This window comes from Prionailurus viverrinus, chromosome C1 (genome assembly GCF_022837055.1).
Source record: "Prionailurus viverrinus isolate Anna chromosome C1, UM_Priviv_1.0, whole genome shotgun sequence".
NCBI lineage: Eukaryota > Metazoa > Chordata > Mammalia > Carnivora > Felidae > Prionailurus > Prionailurus viverrinus.
The window spans coordinates 174,458,561-174,480,149 of NC_062568.1; the positions used below are offsets into that span (position 1 = coordinate 174,458,561).

Sequence of the window (21,589 nt, forward strand, 5' to 3'; positions counted from 1 at the left end):
AGCTCCCAGCACAGAGCCTTATACCTGCAGAATGCTAAGCATCTAGTGAAAGAATAAATGAATATATCCACAGAACAAAATGAATGATGTAGGAATTAATGACTCTGGAGTTAACTGCAGCTTGGATTCCTCTACTTAGGGGGATCACCAAGAGTTAAGCATCCAGAAGCATAGCTGTGTTTCCCTACTAAGCTAAGAGCTAAGGGGAAGGTTTCCCATTTCCCAGTGTCTGAGGTTGGAAGGACTGAAAGAAGACTGTTCTAGAAGTAGACGCCACGTAGAGGCTTTCTCTTGGCAAACACTTCCCGAGGACCTATTATGAGCCAGACACAGTGCTGTGTGCTGGGGATGCACAACAAGAAAGAACACGGAGTGGTCTCTTGCCCTAAAGGATTTCCAAGTCCAATGGGGACAATATACAACATACAGAAGGTACCCAATAAACATGAGTTGAATGGAAGAATGGTACACAATATGGACCAATTATCACAATGCTGTAAGATGTGTGCTATTCTAGGGTTGTATAGCTGGGACTAGAACACAGTGAAGGGGAGGGTTTAGTTAAGGGTTATAAGGGCCAGAAAGAAGACAGAGCTGAGATGGGTGTGTGGTGGGGTCAGGGCATGGCGGCCTAATGATAGCCCTCCTCTGGTGTGAGGACAAATAAGACGATGAAGGTCAATGGCTTAGTGCAATGCCTGTTTGACACTCAATAAATGCACAATGGATAATAATGACCTTGATACCCAATGGTCTGGGCAGCCAGAGCTGGGGTAGAGAGGGGAGCAGGCTTAGGACATACCTGCTGGGGAAAAGGGGTAGACATTGGAAAGTAAATGACAGAACCAAAACCATTTCCTCAAAGGATGATTCTGATGGAGGCAGAATTCCTGCCACAGAGCAGTAACAAGTGCCAAAGGTGAACAGCAGCACCTTGATAATTCACCAAATCTAACTCTTGCTTACTTTTTCTCCTCTATTTGAAAAACTTAAGTCTCTTGTTATCTTAGTCTTCCATCCAGGAAATCTGTAGAAGTAGGTATGGGCAAAAATGACAGAAAAAGGATCTCCCTACATTTAATATCCAAATGCTGATTCCTGGTATTTGTACTTTTCAAGTGTCCTCATACATTTATGAAATCCAAACTGAGTGACTATAGGGGTCAGGTCCTTTGTTAGGCTGAAACATTTCTCAAAAATTATCCACTTCTAGCCCCTGCAGACAGCCAGCCATTGCTGGTGTGTTAACCCCACTAAACTAGTGGCCCAGAGCCCAGGGCTTCCAATGCTAAAGGCAGTGCCCTAGAGAATCCCATGCCTCAGTCCCTCAGGATCCTGCTCACTCCATTCATCCAGAACGTATGAAGACAAGACTGGCATTTCTAGGCTGGCACTGATCTTGCTCTGGAGCTCAGAAAGAGCTGGGAATACAGAGGCCACTCCTCTAGCTCTGGGTTAGGATGGCCCAGAGGCAGGTGACTTTACAAATGACCTTGATAAAAGATTTGCAGTGCCTCCAAACTCCCCATCCCTGCAGGCTTACAGTAACCCTGACCCACTGCAAGAGTAACAGTACAGTGTGGAGTTTACAGCCCTGACTGTGAGCTGGCTCCCACACTCACTAGCTATTACTTGGCCAAGTAATTTGATCTTGATAAATCTCAGTTTCTCTACTGGTATAAAGGGGGACAATTTTCCTTTGATGGGTTATTATAAAGAAGTGAGATAATAGATTTAACAGGGGTAGCACATTCCTAGAATTTAGTAGATATTTAGTAAATGTTATTATATTATTACTACGCAGTGAGTACTACAGGCTTTTGTGGGCAGTGTGGGACTCTAGCACCCACTGGGACACACCTTTCAACTTTACCACACAAGCAAACATCTGGGATACCACCAGTGAGCACCTATAGAGGCACCACTTTCCTCCTGTCAGCCTGGTGGGGTCTGGGTGATCTGTTACCACTTCACTGCCATGAATTTCCTCTAGCACATTTCTACAGATTCCACTGTACTTTCCATATCCACAAAGTACTTCCCAATTTCCAATGTGACTTCACAAGTCTGCTGTCAGTGATTCTCATCAAGGTGGTGCAGCAGCATTATCATTCATCACAGATGGGGCAGCAGGACCCCCGCTGGGGGCTGCCCCTCCCATACAGCACTTTGCTCGCAGGTTCCTTCACCTGTTCACAGCCATGGGGGTTGGCCTGGGCAGGGATGGGGGAACAGCATGGCCTTGGGTAAAATGTTTCCTGAATCCTCTGGCAATACCTTGCCCCTTGTCTAACCTGCCGTGGTACAGAAAAGGGAGAGTGCAGTTCAGAGGGCTGTTCCTGGCAAGGGGTTACTCATCTCCCACTTCCAGTGTTAGCTTCCATGTGGAGGGAGCCCCCTGGGGTAGCAGTCTAGGCTTCTTGGTACCCCCTCACCTCTCTTCTCCAGGGTAAGTACAGTGACCATTCTGAACAAGCTTCAATACTGGCAATAGGCACAGAAGCCTCAGCCACTGTGTACTTCTTCCCTTCTGGCAGCCAGATACCAGCTGGAAGCACATTTTCTGTTCCAGGATCTGTTCGATGAGAGCAGAAAGCCTGTGGGGTCCAAAGTCCCTGTAACATGGTATGTCAGTCTGTCAAAGTGTGGGGTTATGTGTTAGGAAGTCCAGTGTGTTCAGGAAATCCATCCAGGACATAATCTGTATTAAAGGTGACCTTAGGATTCAATATGCTTTTCTCTTTTGTGTTATCTCTCACCTGATTTACAGTGGTTTTACAGGATATGGAAAACAAGAGCATCACTTGTTAGGTACCTTCAAATCATAATAAGGATCTCTATCATTGACTGGATGTCTCCATGAGCTAGGCATTCTATTCACAAGACTGCTAATCTCTACAACTGTGGTTCATGGTAAGTGGAAATAAAGGTGACAGGTGCCACTGGTGATACCAGCAGCAAGCACTATCCTTGAAATCTGCTTCACAGAAACTTGGTGCTGGAAGTGGCCTGAAAAGTTCTGGCTGAGATCTCAGACAGCTGGCCACCCACCTTATACATTACATAGGAAGCTCACTATTTCATGAGGTGCTCTGCCCCATCACTGGCCATCACTGACTATTGGTAAGTTCATCCTTCAACTGTGTTCAAACCTGTCTCTTCTATAGTTTCCATCCTTCTCCTATTTCTATTCTAGCTCCACACACTAGGAACATCCTTCCTGTTCTCATTGCCTCTTATCCTGTGGGTTTCTCTCACTGATAGGTGCAAGTTGGAGCATCAGGAAACTTTATTTTGAGACAGGCCTTTGTTCCAAGGAAGTTCTTGTTTATGTTACTTTAACTGACACTGAGCATCTATTCTGGAATGGAAAAGAGAAAAAAGTTAAGAGCAAGGGGCTTTGGGGCTAGAAAGATATGAATTTAAATCCTGACCACTTCCTAGTTGTGTAAGCTTGGGGCAAGTCACTTAACTTTCTGAGTTATATCACTTGAATAACATAGCTTAGAAGCTTTCTAACAGAGTTCTTGGAGCATTAAACAAGCTAATACATGTAAGATTTCTAGGCACTATGCCTGGCACATAGGTACAGAGATGAAAACAGCCATCCTTGACATGTAGGACTATTAGTCTAGCAGAGGAGACACACACAGAGACCAATCATTTCAAAAGATCAAGCTGCAGATTTTCCCCAATCTGTTGTAACACCCTACTCTCTGAGTGAGCATAAACTCCCCAGAGTACATAGATCCCTAGGGGATATTCATTCCAAAGAGACCAGGAGAATGGCAGCTGAGAACAGTCTCTGGTGCTTCCAGGGCCTTCTAGGAGCAAACCCTTGCAGGTACCTCTGATTCCCACCTCCAGGAGCAGGGAGAGAAGAAAGAAGCCAGCTGGCTCCTAGAAACAACAGCTTTGATTGTGAGGATCAGCTTTCCCTGTATCTGTGGCTGCAGCCCTGCCCACAGGCAGAACAGGTGCCTGCTTATGTGGCCCCACTCCTCATACTTCCCCCACCTGTCACCTGATACATGATATTCTTTTATCAGGGGCAAGACCTGATGGTAATGTTTCTAATGAGCTCTGATTGTGCCACTTCTCCCTGCCCAAAGCCTTCAATGGTTCTCCAACACCTTGTGATGGATGTTCAAATCCCTCATTTGAGCATTCAATGCCCTCTGCGATCTGGACCAACTTCTCAATTCCTGCTAACTCTCCATGTACTCTATGCCTCAGTTCAAATTTAAAAAAGGTCAGTTTTCAGAATATGCGCTTAAAGTTTCCACTTCCTTATCTTCGTTCTTGCTATATGTTCATCATGATGTCAAAATGAACTCCTGCTCATCCCTACAGACCTGGTCTGAATGCCATCTCTTCTCTGAGGCCCAGGCACAAATGACTGCTATCTCCTTAAACTCCATAGATGATATACATTTCAACAGCAGCAGCTATCACTGTGTCTCCCATTGTGGAGTTTAAGAGTATCCAAGAATATCAAGAGAGTGTCTGGCATACAGTAGGCAGGATAAATATTTCTATGGTGTGGTGATATATTCATATGTCTACGACTTTAACAAAGTCCATTAAATTCCAAAGAAGCTTACTTAGTACAAGGATATTTCTGTCCATCTAGTGGCCTCCAGAAGGTAGAGACATGCTAACGGTTTCATGGCCTGGTTAGTGGAAGAGCTGGTCTCAGACCCAGAGCTGAAGACATCAGTCTTCTCACTAAACTGCAAATCCTGATTCTTGCTATATGAAAGATTGATAAGATTACTGTAGCCACCTGGGAGCTCCATAATACTTCCTACGATACAAAGCCTCTATATGTGCTGCCTGAGGCTTAGTAAGGCTCAGACTCTTTATTTTTTTATGCATCTTTGAAGCACGTACATCTCTGAAACATGCAGATGGGAAAAAGTCTTCTCCTGTCATGTAATTTTCACCTTAGGGATAACCCTATTCACTTTTGTCATCATTCTGGGAAGCATTACTTGAGTACCCCACTATAAGCCATGATTACCCATGAGATATTATTCGTTCCATTTTCTAGATGACTAATTCTGGTTCAGTGAGATCAAGTACTTGTCCAAGGTCACATAGCCAAACTAAGACAAAGCTGGATATGACTCCAAGTTCTGGGATCTTTCCACTATACCAGGCTAACGTGGACAGTGAAATAAAAGCTGTGTGCTTGGCACAAACTGCTACTTTCTCTGGAAAGTTATCAAGCTGACAAGATCACACTATAATATTTTATTAGACTGTTGCAGCTGGAAGGAACCATTCTGCAGATGAGGAAATGCATCCAGGGAAGTAAAGTAAGTTGCCCAAGGTCATTCTGGGAGTTTTTGACAGAGCTGGGACTTGACCGACTCTTCATCTTAACTCAGAGCTCTTTTGAATGGACAACAAAAGGGAAGGGAAGAGGGATTGGCTCTATGATCTTTGACAGACCAGCTGATTTTCTCTGGGGCTTCATGATAGCCATAGAGAAGAGATTCCTTATTCCCCACGGCCACTGATGTTCTAGGCCAGCGCTGTCTAATCAAACCTAGGATCATGAAAATGTGTTGCTTGATATGGTAGCCACTAACTACATGTGACTACAGAGCACTTCAAATGTACCTGGTATGACTGAGGAACTGAACTTTTCATTTGACTTAATTTTAATTAATTTAAACTCAAATTTAAATAGCCATGTGTGGCTACTATGCTGGATAGAAGAGTTGAAGTCCAGGAACCACACAAAAATTCAGAATCTCAGAGCTCAAAGGGACCTTTAGATCAGACTCTAGTTTGGTATAGGAATCTCTTCTACATCATCCCTGATGACTCCATTTGAATGTCTCTAACAGAGAGTCACTACTATCCAAGACAAATGTTCTACCCTAATAGCTGCACAGGGTCTCTTCCTAGATTCTTGAAATATAGGATTGAGTTTCAGAATCACTGCAGACTTCTTTTCCCTTAGAGAACAAAAACCAACCACTGTGGGTGAATCTGAGTATGGCATCATCTTTGCCATCTTCCTCATTTGCCTCTGGACAACCCTTAGAATGTCAGGTCTCTTTAAAATGTGGGGCTGAGAATGGGACACAGACACCAAGGACAGGTTGACCAGAGTGCACAAGAAAGCAGCATTACTTCCTGTGATCTGGAATCTACAATTCTCCTAACACAGCCAAGGTACACTGGCTTTTTTTAAAGCAGCTCACATCCTACTGTTGGCTTCTTTCACACTTGTAGACAACTAAAGCCCCCAAGTCCCATTCCACACACTTCTGAAACCAATATAAGGTAGCACTATAAGGTGTCATCTTAACCTGTACCTGTCTGATTTTCTTTTGCAATCCAGACCCAGGACACTGTGGACAACCTTCAAGAGATACTGGAATTGTAACAGATACTGGAATTGTACTGCCCTCACTGGGCAGAGAGAGCAGGGAAGCTCTAGTTCTCTCTCTCAAACTCCTACACCTGTTATCTGAAATCATTCACTCAGAGGAAGTTAGCAGGGCACCGGGAAGCAGAGCAGGCAAACGGAAGCTCTCACCGGAGAGAAAGAGCAGCCTGGTACAACTGGGGTAAACGAGTCTCCAGTTTCCACTGCTGTGGCTATGTGCCCTCTCTTGGGTCCTTGGGGATTCAGTGATCCAGCCTCCCCTGCTGACCTTGGTGGGGGAAGTGCTCCCACACTGCTCTGACTATAGCTGTAATGGGGGAGGAGAGAAAAATGCCTTTTTTTATTATTAATAAGACTGAGGGAGGCAGTCTATCATTTCTGGGTGGGGTGATACCCGTCAGCAAAAAATGATCTGCCAACTCTCTGAGAAGCATAAGAGCAGTGATAGGAGAAATAATTGCTTATGCCGAGTGCAAAGAAAAGATGCTTCAGCGGAACAGAGGCCTCTAGCAAGGCAGGTGGATTGCAGGGCGAGGGAGGGAGGCCTAGCGCCCCAATGACCCCTGGCAAGAGGAAGAAGTGGGAGGGGCATACTGGAACCTGCAAAACTCAAGTGTGGAAAGATCCCCTGGAGGCACCGTTAGTGCTATTAGAAGAATAAAGCGAGAACAGAGAAATGGCTAAGCAGCATCATGGTACAGAGAGGCCTGAAGACAGGAGCTCAGTTTGTTTTCCTTCCCAGTGATGGGAAGTTTCTTCCTTCTGAAAAGCCCTTACTCAATGCACCTTCTCCTTCTCAGTCCTGCTCCCTCTGGAGCTGGGCTGCTGCCTTGTGATAAAGCTTCCTTCTTAACTCTTCACAGCCCCTCTCCTGACTGAGTGCCAACCCTCCTGGGTTCACTCCGAGTGGCAGAAGCAGCCTTTTGTCCCCTCCTTCCTGCTCCAGTCCTGAAAGCACTCACACCTCCAGTTTGCACAAGAGCTGTGCTCTGGGAATGTTATCTTTAAAGTCGTATTTTTTTAATATGAGTAATAGCTTAATGTAATTATTTGAAAAAGTCAAGACACAAAATCATTTGTAAACCTGTAATGCAATGAGAAAAGGAAGGAAATATATAAAAACGTTAACAGTATTGAGTTGGGAATGGCTGATACTGCCACATTATATGATAATGTGTTTTCCAAATTATTTATAAATAAGCATGCCTTGCTTTTAAAATGAGTAAAAACAGCTCCTAAAGAGCTAATGAAAACCAGTGTCTAGGCTGACAAAAACCTACCACTACAGCTTGCAAGCCACTGGTTTCATCCGTCCAACACCGCAGGTGACACACCGTCGCCAGATGAGCCTTCTTGGAACTTTGCTTTGACCAAGTCCCTTTCCTGCTCAAACCTTGCATAGCTTCCGGGTTCCCACTCCTCCACCCCAAACCAACGGGCAGCCCTGCAGCCCCATAAGCGCCCCATCCCACTGCATTAGAGAAGATTCTCTGTATGTTTGTGCCCCCCATGAGACAGGAGCTTCTGGAGGCAGAGCAGTGAACACTTCTTTACTCCTCTGCCCTCGAACTCAGGTTAAAAATCCAAACTGGTGTCCCACTATTCTGAAAGATTTACTGGGCATGATTCCAAACCCTCAAATTACACTCTGGATCACTTTTTACTGAAGGTTCTCAGTGTAACTTGAATATCAATCCAAACTTTTTGTAAAGATATCTCTTTTGAAGGTACTACAGACATCTAATTTTCTTTGTTACTAATTAATGCGACAAAGAGCTGGACCACTACAGCTGGATTCAATGAAGTGCTTCCTAGTAAGCAGCTGAAATTACAGTGTGAATTCAGAAGCTGCTGTTTTAGAACCCATGGAGAGAGGAGAGGGCCCAGGACTGGGACAGGCATCCACTGTGGAGTCAAGGAGTACCGGGAATCATTTTCCAGAACCCACAGTCATTTCACCCAATACGTCCCAAAGTCTAATGTGATCTCTGTGGGAGACAAGTGAGGAAAAAAGCTCAACAAAGAGCACTCTCAAAACTCTAAATGGGGCAAATCATCTCCACTGTGTTCAGAGTTGAAATCCTAAGAAAAGACCCACTTTCCCAAGTGGAGTGCCAGGCTGGTCTGGCAGGCTAGACATGTAAGCCCACGGTCCATGCTCTGTGCCTCTCTAACACATGTAGATGGGAGAAAGTCTAGGGCACTGCCATCTCTGGGTCACCTAAATCCCAGGACCTAGCACAGAGCCTGCAAAGCAGGGGTTCAAGAAGAAAAGACCTGAACTTAGGTCTGTACTCAGGTTGATGGCAGAAGTCCCAAACCACAAGTCTGTTTAATGAAGAACCTGGAAGAACCACACAATTTGTTTGCTTTTTATATCTCCTTCCCATGCCAGGGAGTATTATCTGTGTGTGCAGAGCCAAATACAGTCCCAAACAATCTCATAGAATGCACGTGCTGCTGAGCAAACACACAGTGTGACCTTCTAATACTTACAGCCTACTGCTAGAGTTATTTTTAAAACACCTTTCTTTACTCCAAATCTCACATACCAACCATGTGATCCTGGGTAAGTCTCCTACCCTCTTTGGGCCTCAGTTTCCTCAACTGTACAGAGGAGAGAATAGCACCTTCTTACAGGGCTATCTTAAGAAGTAGAGTTCATGTGTGTAAAGCATCTAGCCCTAGGGATGTTTCAAGAATTCAATCCTCTCAAGCATGTAAAGGGGTTAGAATACTGTTGGTACACAGTAAATATTCAATATAAGGTAGCATTACTATTATTAGTAGTATAATTATAATAAATAATTATTATTATTTCAAGCATATGCTCACATATTAAGCATCTCCTCTTGTGGCAGAGTCCTTCACAGGCCCTTCAGATGCTAGCTCAGCTCAGCTGCTGGTCACTTGTGTGCCATTGGACAGGTCATTTCATCTCTGAGCCTGGCCACTTTCTCCCACTAAACAAGTTATAATCCAAAGAATAATTCCTCTGTAGTCACGTCTCCAAACATGTACTAGATGTTCCTAGGAGATCACTGTAACACATGTTTCCAAAAAATATATTTGTTTGATCCAGATAGGCACGTTATCTGCAGTCATCCACACTACTCATAGGGGCTTAATTAATGAATCACGTTCTTTCTCTGCTTTGATGCTGTGTCTATGCCAAGACTGTATTCTCTTTGAGGACAGAGGCCTGGCCTTGCCCTCTATATGCCTTTGATATTGGCACATAGTCACATTACATCCACCTTACTAAAGCGACAATGAATAGTTGTTAACAGGGAACCATCATTTGGGGGCACCTTCCACTAGGAGGTGAATGAATCATTCACGTCCAATAAGCAAAACAGTGTTTTTGTACTTAAATTTGACTTCAGAGGCCACACACTGCTTGCCCACAGGTCAACTATTAAGTTTTGTTTGACCTGACTACCTATGCTCTAAAAATTTTAAGTTGGTTTCCAACCTTTAGAAATTGACAGATTTGGCATTAAAAATATCTAGATTTCAGTTTTTATTGAATAATTGGAAGACCTGGCAACAATCTGGGCTTAAACAATCTGTAGTAGCTGACGAGTACCTGCCATTTTTATTGCTCTCCACCTCACTATAGTCTCCACCCTTCCCTTAGGGCTTTCTAGAACTATCACTGAATTTAGCAGTTAATCATTAAAACCTAGGAATTAAAATATAACAACAACAATTAACTCTTGGTTTTCCTGCAGCTATGTTGTACATTACATTTGAAATAGGGTGTTTTGGGGCACCTGGGTGGCTCAGTCAGTTAAGCATCTGACTCTTGGTTTTGGCGCAGGTCACGATCTCACAGTTTGTGAGTTCGAGCCCTGCATCAGGCTCTGTGCTGACACAGCAGAGCCCGCTTGGGGTTCTTTCTCTCCTTCTCTTTCTGCCTCTCCCCTGCTCTCTCTCTCTCTCAAAATAAATAAATAAACTTAAACAAAAAATTTTTAAAAAGTATTGTGTTTTGCACAAAGCACTTCAAAAATGCTCCAGAAATGTGAGAAGGAGGGACAAACTTGACCATATCTTGCAAACATGTACTAGATAGTTCTGGGCAGATCTCTGTAAAGCATGCTTCCAGGAAGATATTTGTTTTTTTCCAGATATGAAAGTTATCTATTCCTTCTTGGGAGTCAGAGCAAAGAGATAAATCTCATGTCACTTATCAAAGCAGACTGAAGCAGAAGTAAACAGTGGCCTGAAAGGCAGAAAAGCAATTTTAAAAAATTAATAAATGATGAGACTATTAACAGCACATGAAAAGGGTTTGCTTTTTTCCTCCCCTTTAATATGATTTTTACCTTAAACATTGTGTCCCTTTAGGAAAGGGAAGAAAAGTTAATAAAAGAACCTATCACTCAAACTTAATTTTTAGTATGGCAAATAAACTGCTTTAATGAAAGGGCTGAAATCCCCAGGTTTGCACATTAAATTTTCATTCGTAGTAGAGGATGGAAATTATTGATTCAGCCATGGCATCATGCATTTTGAATCCTACAATGCCTCGGAAGCCCATGTTACTGCTGGGTGCAAATGTGTTGGCAGCGTTTTGATGCAGGGTGAGCACAGGGTGGGTGAGGGGGTGGGGCAACGAACGGATGTAGAGAAGAGAAGGCAGACAGCCTTCCCACAGAAAGAAAATAATCGACGTTCCTTGTCTGTAAGATCTACTTAGACAAAGCACTACTTCTGATGGCATGATGGATCAGGGGGTGCATTCTGAGAGCAGAAACGCCAGGTCCAATCAGTCTTTCAGGAAACCCAACAGCTTCATGGAATATTAAAAAAAAAAAAAAAGGTAAAATGGATGGCTGATGATTTGATCCTAAACTCTTGGGAAGGTTTGGGTTTCAAGAAAACTGTAGAGGAAAAAAAAAAAAGTACCTTTCTCAGTTCAAGGTCAGGGTGTCCATCAAGGGAAGAGTAAATGTCTGACATTCTAATGCTGAACTGGATAGCACAGAAAAATCAATCAAACCCACAAATACAGCTCTCAACTTGGTGTGGCCTCATCAAACAATCAGGGACGTGAGCATCCCATCTTCACGTAAAGCGTAAAAATAGGTATGTTTTTCCTTGGAAAGAAATTAATCCTCCTGCCTCTCAGAGGACTGCCCCATAATTAAACAACTCTTAATTATTTCTCCATTAGATAGCTCAAAGGGATTGATTGTAAGATGAGACTGAGGCAGCCTGAATCAGGCTGATTTGGGGGTCTTTGTGTACTACAGACTGTATGAGACCATGAAAGCAATCACTTTTGGAAATAAGCTAAACTCAATTGCAAAAGTTAAGCTGCTTAAAATGAAGGAAGGAAGGAAGGAAGGAAGGAAGGAAGACAATCGGATAATAATATTCCAAAAAAAGAAGATTTTTGTTTTGGTTTTGCTTTGATTACCTCCTAGCTGAAATTATCTTATACCAACAGTCTCTCTCTGTCAGTCCTGATGTTGGAAAAGTGGCTCTGTTGAACTAAAAAGTTCTGCTTTTGTGTTTTCATACGCTGAGAGCTGGTGCCATCTATAGATTTCCATTCTGGGAGAGGTTCTCTTTTGTCCTACTTTGCGTCAGACCTGCTGTCGTGAGGATAAGAGCGCCCAGGAGACACCTCCCTGTGGTTTAATAGGCTATGAAGGATGGGACTCATTAATGGGCTGGCAGCTGCCCCCAAGCAGGATGCTGCCTGGAGGTGGGGGAAGAAGGGGAAGGGAGACTGAGGAGGAGGAGAAGGCTCCATCCAGGAGACCACCACTAGCTATCAGAGGGGGCCCTCAAAGCAAACAGCACCACCTCCTGAAGGATCTCCACAAGGGGAAATCTGAACCGAGAGAGTGATGGCATAGTCATAGAAACCTCTGGAGAAACAGGCTCTGGGTAACTGTTTCTCTTTTTCGACTTAAAACAACCCCACCTGAGATATTATCTACAGCTCTAATTATTTTCCAGTTGCTCGAATGTTACTTTTTCTGTCATTCCTTTACTGTGTTCCTAACAATTTGATAGTCCCCATCCCTATTATATTAGTGTTTATTTATAACAGATTTTTTTTCTTTTCTAGTCACAGTTAGGAGGGTCCTTGTCCCCTTTAGGTAAAGCCAAACTGTTTCAGCCTGCCACATGAGGCTCCTGCCCACCTCCCATCCCAAATCAGACCATGCTATCCTATATGCTGTTCCCCACTCATAATGTTTACGTTCATTTTCACAGCTTCCCATGTGCTGTTCCCTCTGTGTGGAACAGCTTCTCTGGCTCAGCTTCTTCCCATGGCTTAGTTCTGGCCATCTTTGCAGGCTTGGGCTCACAGGCCTTCTTGGTGGGCCCTGACACCCCATCTGCCCTCCAGTCCCTTGCCTCTACTCAGCCTACATCTCATTCTTTGTAATGATCTGTGTCCTCCACTTAGCACTGTGGATGATAAATGTCCTTTGCATAAATAAAGAACACCACTTCCAGCTCCCTGATAGCCTGGATTTATGAGATCAAAGGAACAAAATTTAACCAGTGCCTCCCAATCAGGACAGCATATCACTTCTTACCTTTATGGTTTTGGTCTGGAGTCTGAGTCCATTTAAAGTATTGATGGCTTTCTCTGCATCCTTTGGATCAATATAGTTAACGAATCCATACCCTAAACTCTGTCCTGTGGAAACATTTTAAAAAGAGAAAGAGAGAAAGAGAGAGCTCAGTATCTTTATAGCAGTAATACTTCCCATTGCAGTGAGTCAAAACCCTCCTCTAGTATATGGTTTCTTTTACACCAGGGTTTACCCCAGGTGAAGTTTCCAATTCTTCCATCTCTCACTTTGGTCAGCCTATGAACTCCCAGCAGCTGCCCACGTTGGGAATGGGTAAGTGCCCCTGCACATCCACATACATACACAAGTGTCCACTTAATTGGACAGAGGTGAGAAGGTAGTTGAACGAGAGCAGGTGTGCTTTGTTAGATCTGAACTGGAGTCATGGGGCTTTTCCTATGGGCAGTGTGACTGTGGAGAGAAGTCACTGGATGTCCCAATTTTTTTCCCCCATGTGTCTTCTCTGGAGATAACAGCACTTGCCAGAGACAAGTTTGAAAGGGTTAATGAGACACTGTGTATAAAATGCCTACCAGGTACATTGCCTAGAATATAGTAGCTGCTCAACGAAAGACAGCTATGCTATGCTCAGTCCTGTAAAACTGGGGCGAGCGCTGAATGCGGTAGCTGTGTCTGCTGCCTCAGTCATGCCAGCCACGCCCACACTCAGAGGAATGTAGCAGGATCTGAGCAGCAAAGACTGAGACATTTATAGTGAAGGCATGACCAGAATTTAAAGCAGTTGCTACAAATCATTGGTTGCCCTCATCATCCTCCCCTCCCAGCCCGAGAACAATTTTAAAAAAAGAGGAGGTTCTATTAGAAAGAACTGGGGAGCTCCTAACACAAAGGGGAGAGTGCAAACACATTCTGCAAAGAGGATTTAGCTCCTTTAGGTGGAGATGGCATCAACTTGTCTGCAAAGAGAGGTAGCAAGTGACAGGGCTCCCCCCAAGTGAAATAAAAATAATGTGCTTGCGATCGTGCCACTGATTATAAATAGTCCATCAGCTCTGCCATGTGTCATCAGCCAGAAATATCATTAGGAAACTTTACATTTTTTGACATACCCTTTAAGAAATACAGAGCTTAGGGTGGCTGAAAAACCAGCTTGAACTTCCCAAGCAATGTTATTGATTTGTGGGCGGCAGTGGAGCCGAAAGGGAGGAAAATGACAGGACGTCACATGTCAGGGAAGACTGATTACATAAAGCTCTTTCTGGAGTACCCGGGCCAGGGCTGGGAGACAATACAGCAAAAAGCCTGCCATGTCCTGGTGACAGGAGCCCATTTCAGCAGCCAAAAAATCTTTCCAACAGCTTCTGTTTTGCTGGTAAATGTCTGTGTTTGTGTTGGTTGTAGGAGGGAACCTGGGAAAACAAGTTGGGTTCTGGATCAGAAAACGGGTGACTTTGTTATCCTTTATAGGACGCAAGCAAAGAGGATCATGAGTAATGGCTCAGTGCCCACTTTTGTCCCCGAAATGGAAAACCCAAAATGACAATACTTTCCATTAGAAAACTCCTCTGTGTTTTGGAATAACAGGAAAGACAGGAGCAAACTTGGCCAGATATACCCTTTATAGGCAGAATTAGTAACTGAAGGAGGAAGAGTGAATGCTAAACACACTGTAGCTGCTGGGGCCCTTCTACATGTGTGTGTATGTGTGTGTGCAGAAGAGTAAAAGTGTGTGTGAGAGAGAGGTGTGTGTGAATTACATGACCCTGCCACATGTTCTGAGAAACTTTTGCAAATCCTAAAATACAAGAGGCATTAGTTTAAAAATATCATTATCCTAAATTTGGCTCCACCTCATCAAGCCCAACTAAATTCACCTAATTAAATCCATTTTCATCATTCAAATTTATCAGTTCTATTTTCCTTGTAAATAAGAGAAGCCTTAAAAATTGCAGCACTAAAATATTCTTACAATTATTTATTTTAAACAGTTGTGCACCAAGTTGAGATGCTTTGAAGGACATTTTTAAAGCAATAATCTCAATGATAAACCTTAGCTAGTTCTAGGAAACAAGTCAGACAGTCAATTTATCCAGCTAAATTGAATTTTTATAAAATTAAAATGAAATATGAAAAAATACAGACAAAACACTCACCACTTAACTGCAAACACTGAACCTAAACCCAAATAGTTCATGATTCGTCATGCTGATGGAATGTATGTGGAGAAATTTATCATGCCTACTGGTGCACATTCCCTGATACACTAGATCTTTCTTTCTAATTATCATATAGTTATGGTAATCTAAAATAAATACAGCGGCTATGTTTTTACATTCTATATTTTATCTTTGGTTTAGACCCTTGCTTCAGGTCCTAGGAAGGTTCTGAAGGTCAAGTGAAGGAAAGGACTCCTGTCCAGCAAGCTGTGTCATACCTCCCCACCTGCTTGTATCAGTCCCAAACCCACCATCACCTCAGGTTGACTGCAATTAGCACAACTGTGCTGTCATCACCCGCTCTAGGTTTAGAGAGAAACTGCACTTAACATCAGGAATGAAGGTGCTTTGGGGAAAAACTAAAAACCAGATGACCATCGTTTCAGAAAGGAAGAGGGGGGAAAGACTAGAGATTCTCCTTGATCTGAAATAACGAGGTACAAACTCTGAAACAGAACACTGCATTCAAGCAGAGGGGAATGGAGGTGAAGAACATTGCCTGGGAAATAAAAGACATGAGATAAACTGGCATCACAATGAAACTACCTGTGCTACCTTGTTCACAAATGGCTTCCTCACGTGCTTCTTGCCAATGTAGGAGGAGTCCAGCTAAGTCCAATAAAAAATACTCGATGGAATTAAGCAGTCTCTTTTTAAAAATGCTTATTTATTTATTTTGAGAGAGAGCGAGAGAGAGAGAGAGAGAGAGCGAGAGAGAGAGCACAAGCGAGCGCAAATGGGGGAAGGGGCAGAGGGAGAGAAGAGACAGAATCCCAAGCAGGTTCCCCGCTGACAGCACAGAGCCTGAAATGGGGCTTGATCTCACGAACCCTGAGATCCAAGCCCTGAGATCATGACCTGAGCCGAAATCAAGAGTTGGACTCTTAACTGACTGAGCCACTCAGGCACCCCCTAAGCAGACTAAGCAGTCTCTTTTAAAACACTCTAGAGAGGATTAAATCCCAAGGTAGAACATATAAAAACCCAAGCCTCATTTCTTTAAAAAATTATTAGTAGGGGGGAGAGTAAAATGAGGAAGAATTCTATGTTTTAACTTGTATGTATGATGGACATACATTGTTTGATGAGTTTTGGCTTTGCAGTCCTATATTTAAATGCACATGGAAAAATGTGGATGAAACACATTCACAAAAAATACCAACACTATTTCCATGGGGACTAAGAGAGCCATCATGCTGGGAAGGCCCAGGGGACCCAGTCTGGAGCCTAGAGCCAAGTGTGTGTGTATCTGCATCCCAGAAATAGATAAGGTCCTCTTATTATTTTTTCCCAAATAACTACATTTTTCTTTATCAGTAATAGTAAGATTTCACCAGATAGGTATAGCAACAGTATTTTTAGAACAGAAAGTTTTTTAACTTTTGTTCTCAATTTAGGAGTTTATTTTGATAGCAAGTTGGTCAAATAAAACAATTAAATCATTGAAGTTATGTTTATTGAATCATCAATAAAAAAATCAATAAAGAACAGATGATATTATAAAATGAAGACTGCCTCCAAAATTTGTAAACTGTAGTGAGCACATGACTCCTTGATGCTCAGGTGATCAACCACCCTGACATGTGTTACCACTCCTTAATAGTCCTGTCCAGCAGGCATAGATGAGGGATCCCCAGTGACCATGCATGGGCAGGAAATGCTTTCTTGGTAGTTTGGGATGGAAACTTAAAATTAGAATGTAGTTTCCAAAGGGAAACAGTTATACATAATGGCTACACTTTAAGGCACTTCAGTGTATTTTAGATTAAAGAGGTTCACAGGCTTTTCTTAAATCTGAACATGAATATTTCTGTTTTTATAAACTGCACATATGTACATGCACACACACAAACACATGATGGGTCCTCCTACTCTGACATGGCAACATCTCTATTCTGTTGTAATAATTTGTATACCAACTTCTCCCCTTGGAAACCAAACATTTCTCCCTACAAGAACTAGCTTATAAAAGTTTGCTTCCTTGAACACAGTAGGTGCCTAACAAATATTTGAGGGACGAAAGAGTGGATACATATGTTTGTACCAATCCTCCATTTCTAGAAGAATGCTTTATGTTTGGGGGAAAGGTGGGATACCTGGGGAATTCTTTTTCCATTTGTGAGAAAGGGGGAACATGACAAGTGGACACCAAAGATTGGAAAAGAAAGCACAAAGGATGTCTGGGTAAGCTCTCCTCCAGCACAGATCAGGTGCTGCCTGTCTTCTGCCTTTCCAACGAGCTTTGCCACCCATTCTGTCACATTTGACTCTCACAATAACCCCATGGGAGAGATAATCATCATTTTATAGATGTGGAAACTGAAGATCAGAGAAAATAGTGCTGGATCTTAGTCTAGATCAGGGATTGGCAAACTTTTGTTATACAGGGTGAGATAGTAAGTAGCTTAGGATTGGTGGGTCCTCTGGTCTCTGTCATGACAACCTTGCCATTGTGGCATGAAAGCAGCTGTAGACAATATGTGTTCCAATAAAACACATTTAGGAAAACGGGCAGTGGGCTCATTTTGGCCTTTTGGCCATAGTTTGCTGACCCCTGGTTTAGATCTTTTGACTCCAAATCCAGTACCCTTTGCCATACTCACAGTTAACTCTATTTGAAGTAAAATGTCCCTGACAACTATTCCAAAGCCCTGAAATACCTCTGAGGCTTTTTTGAATCATCTAAGAAAACAAAATTATCTTCAATAGTTGTGCTAAGCATTTTTATTGCATTCAGACTCTAGGAATCACCCTTATAGCTGATTATAGTATCATTTTCTTGGTCATTCTGGATAGAAGTTGTTTTCCCTTGCCTTTGGGGTCCTGGGGGTTATGACAGCAGGACCCCAAATGTGACATCCTCATGGCTGACGGCAGCAACAGAGAAGCCATCCCTTTGCAAGGCTGGCTGGAAAGGACCTCAGCATTTTGCACTGCCAACCTGCACACTTTGCTCTTTCTTTCTTCAAAAATCGTCATTCTCCAGAAACCTAACTGCTACTCCCCTCATCTGCAAAGTCCCTGAGGGGGCAGCCAGATGGGTAGCTGCTGTTGATAAAAACTTCTGAGTTGAGTAAGGATTCTTGTGAATGTTAGAACCCCGAGCTCAGGATGAAATTCTGTTCTCCAAGCACATGATAAAATCCCCAGTCACCTTAAGATCACCTGCATGGCAGTAATCCACATGCTGGGTTAACTGCAGCCAACTCTGAATCCCAAGACTCCCTCCCTGCCAGTCCTGAGATGTCAGATGGCTCAAAATCTACCTGAACACACCCTAAAGAGGGTCAGAAAGACCTGAAGCTGTTATTACACACTTCAGCTGTTATTACACACTGAAGCTGTTATTACACACACACACACACACACACACACACACTGTGTGTGTGTGTGTTTCAAAACTTATTTGCTGTATAACTTTGGTTAAGCCATTTAAGCTTCATCAGCATATTCCTTTATCTGGGAAAACAGGGATAATCCCTTATCCTCACAATCAGAGATTCACTGTGAGGGTTAACTATGTTAACACATAGACTAACAGCAGCTACCATTTATTCAGGGTCTGCCTTGTGTCAGGCACTGTGCTAAGTGGCCTACTGTTACCCAATTTAATCCTGTGTGAAATGGGTACTATCAGGCCCATTGTGCTGATAAGAACAATAGACTAAGACATGTTAAGTAACCTGCCCAAAGGTAACCTGTAAGTAGGGTCCACGGTTAGGATCTGAATAAGCCCAGATCTGTGTGACTTCTGGGCTCAAGCTTTTCTCTCCACAGGGCCTGGCTTCTGTGAAAAGGCACAGCAGAGTGTCCAGCATCAAGTAAGCACTCAAGGACATGCACACACTCTGTGCTGGGGTCTCTTCCCCTTCTTCACACTGACTGGGGATGCTTTGAGATTCTGGAGCATCCATGGCTCTGTTCCCACCCACCCCACCTCTGTGGGTTTTACATGGTGTTGGGCATTCTGGGTCTTCACTTTTCTTCTGCAGGCTCAGGGTTAGTAGAACCAGCTAATCAGAGAATTTCTTTTCTTTTGGTAGTTCACACAGTTGCTTCAAACTAAGTATGGTTTAAAGTTTTTGTACTCTAAGTGTGGTCCCTGTACCAGTATTGTTGGCATCATCTGGAGACCTGATACAGAAATGTAATGATGTAAGAAATGCAGCTTCAGCTTATTGCTGTGTGGCCTTAGCTAACCAAGTTCAAGTAATGTCCCTACACATTGGTTTCTGAGAAAACTATACATCTAATCCTTAGTAGCAGGGAAGGGAAGCACAGATGGGAAAAGTCCTCAGAATTTCTTTGTGTACACTATTTCTTTTCATCTCCCAATTCTGCATTCCCACTTTGTTCCTTTCTGCTGCAGTAATTGTACCTGTAAAATGAATTTAAGATTACTTTTTCATGGAATTATTAGGGAGATTAAAAGTGATAATGCATGCAAAGTGCCTGGCATATAACAGATGCTCAGTGGATGCTGGTTCCTTGTCTTTCTTCTCTCATGCCCCATTAAATATTGCTTTCTATTATTGTCTATGAGACTGTTATCTTCTCATTGAGGTTCCAACCTTCTTAAAGGGAGAGAATGTTTTTGATGCTTTTCTTTTATATTGGAGCACAAAATATGCTATAGGCACACAGACTCCATGTATAACAGGCATCTACAACATGCCAGATACCATGAGTGGGCCCCCAAATGACCAAGATATTGTTCCTGACTTCAGGAGACTTAATATGTAGAAGGGAAAAATAGATATAAGAATTAATTATAGCTCAGCAAAAATAATAAATATACCAGAGATATTTCTTTTAAAACCATATACAAGAACAAGAACAATAACAAAAGTATACACATAACAGAGGAGATGAAGACTGATTCTGACTGAGCAGAGTACAGAAGGCTTCCTGGAGGTAGAGGCACATGAGCTCAGCTTTGAAGAAACAGTAAAATTTTGATAGGATTTTCCTACCAAGGGATGACCTTCCAACCTGAGGGCTGAATCCAAGCACTGCATGAATTTACCCCACAGGTATTTACTGAACACTTGTCATGTGCGAGACATGGTTCCATTTACTGAGACTAGAAGAGAACAAAAATACTTGGTTTCTGCCATCACTGAATCTATATTCTGATTGAGGGTGATGGAGCAAGACAAGAAACATAAATAAAATATAAAAGTTGTCAGATGATGGTGAGTACTGGGGAGGAAATAAAGCAGAGGAGGGAAAAGTATAGGGGATGGGGTTGCAATATTTTAATAGAATGGTCAAGTGAGGCCTCGCTGCTAAGGTGACATGAGAGCAGAGACCTGAGGGAAAGGAGGCAGCCAGTCCCTTCTCTCTGAGGGCAGGGCATCCCAAACAGAAGAAATCTTTTTTTTTAAAGGTTTATTTATTTATTTTGAGAGAGAAAGACAGAGAAGGAGAGGGAGTAAGCAAGAGGGGCAGAGAGAGGGAGACAAAGAATCCCAAGCAGGCTCTGTACTGTCAGCACAGAGCCTGATGTGGGGTTTAATCCCACAAACCATAACATGCTCCTGAGGCAGGAGCATACCTGGAATGTCAGAGCAATGACACAAGTGAACGTGAGGGCAGCCCCCACTGCACTTGCTAAGTGACTAAACAGAGGAAAGGGGCACCCCTGGTTTCTTCAAACTGACTCTGTAATGCTGCGGAATGAGACATATATGAAAACCATGCCAGCCCACTCCCCTCAGCCCTGCAGATCAGGGGAACGATCTCACTGACATATCCTTTCAAAACCATCTCTTAATGTATCCCTGTTCCTCACTAGGTGGGGAGCAACTTGGGGCCAAGATGCTATTTTATTCATCTCTGTATCCCCAGGACTTACCAAAGGATCCATAACATTGTTGGATAGTCAGTAAATACCTGTTGGGTGAACAGATGAATATGATCTATTCACATACATACTTACATCCTCTTAACCCACTCAATTTCCCATATACCAAACAGAAAGGGACCAGGAAGAGCTGCAAACTTTTTTACCAGGGCCTTACCCATGTCCAGAAGAATCAGTACCATGAGACACATCTGAAAGACCTGTAGTCTTTAGTCTGAAGGAGAGAAGACTCTAGAGGTGCTCAGAGCCAATTCTAATATTTGAAAGGCTGTCATGGGAAAGCAGGGGTAGGCTTGTCATAAGGGAGAGAATAAAGATCTGGGAGAAGAAAGTTAGGGAGCAGATTTCTGCCTTGATAAAAGGAAGAACTTTCTAATAATGATTGATGAGAGTGTGGCTGCCTTGTGAGGTGGTAAGGGTGCCATGACTAGAAGTATGCAGAGACCAAGGTTTGTTATCAGGGAAGGGGGCAGCAGTCAGCAAGACGGACCCTTGTAACGCTAAGATGAAAGGTTCTAAATTATATTTTATTTAT

At 43.0% G+C, this 21,589-nt stretch overlaps 1 protein-coding gene across 2 annotated transcripts in view; it reads right to left on the reverse strand.

The window, feature by feature from the left end:
- The window catches only part of ELAVL4 (ELAV like RNA binding protein 4), a 143,430-nt gene that overhangs the window by 9,607 nt on the left and 112,234 nt on the right, over window positions 1–21,589 (reverse strand). For both annotated transcript variants that reach the window (XM_047873660.1, XM_047873659.1), the window contains exon 3: window positions 12,973–13,076. In XM_047873660.1, the coding sequence (XP_047729616.1) occupies window positions 12,973–13,076 (104 nt within the window). The remainder of the gene's footprint in view (window positions 1–12,972; window positions 13,077–21,589) is intronic.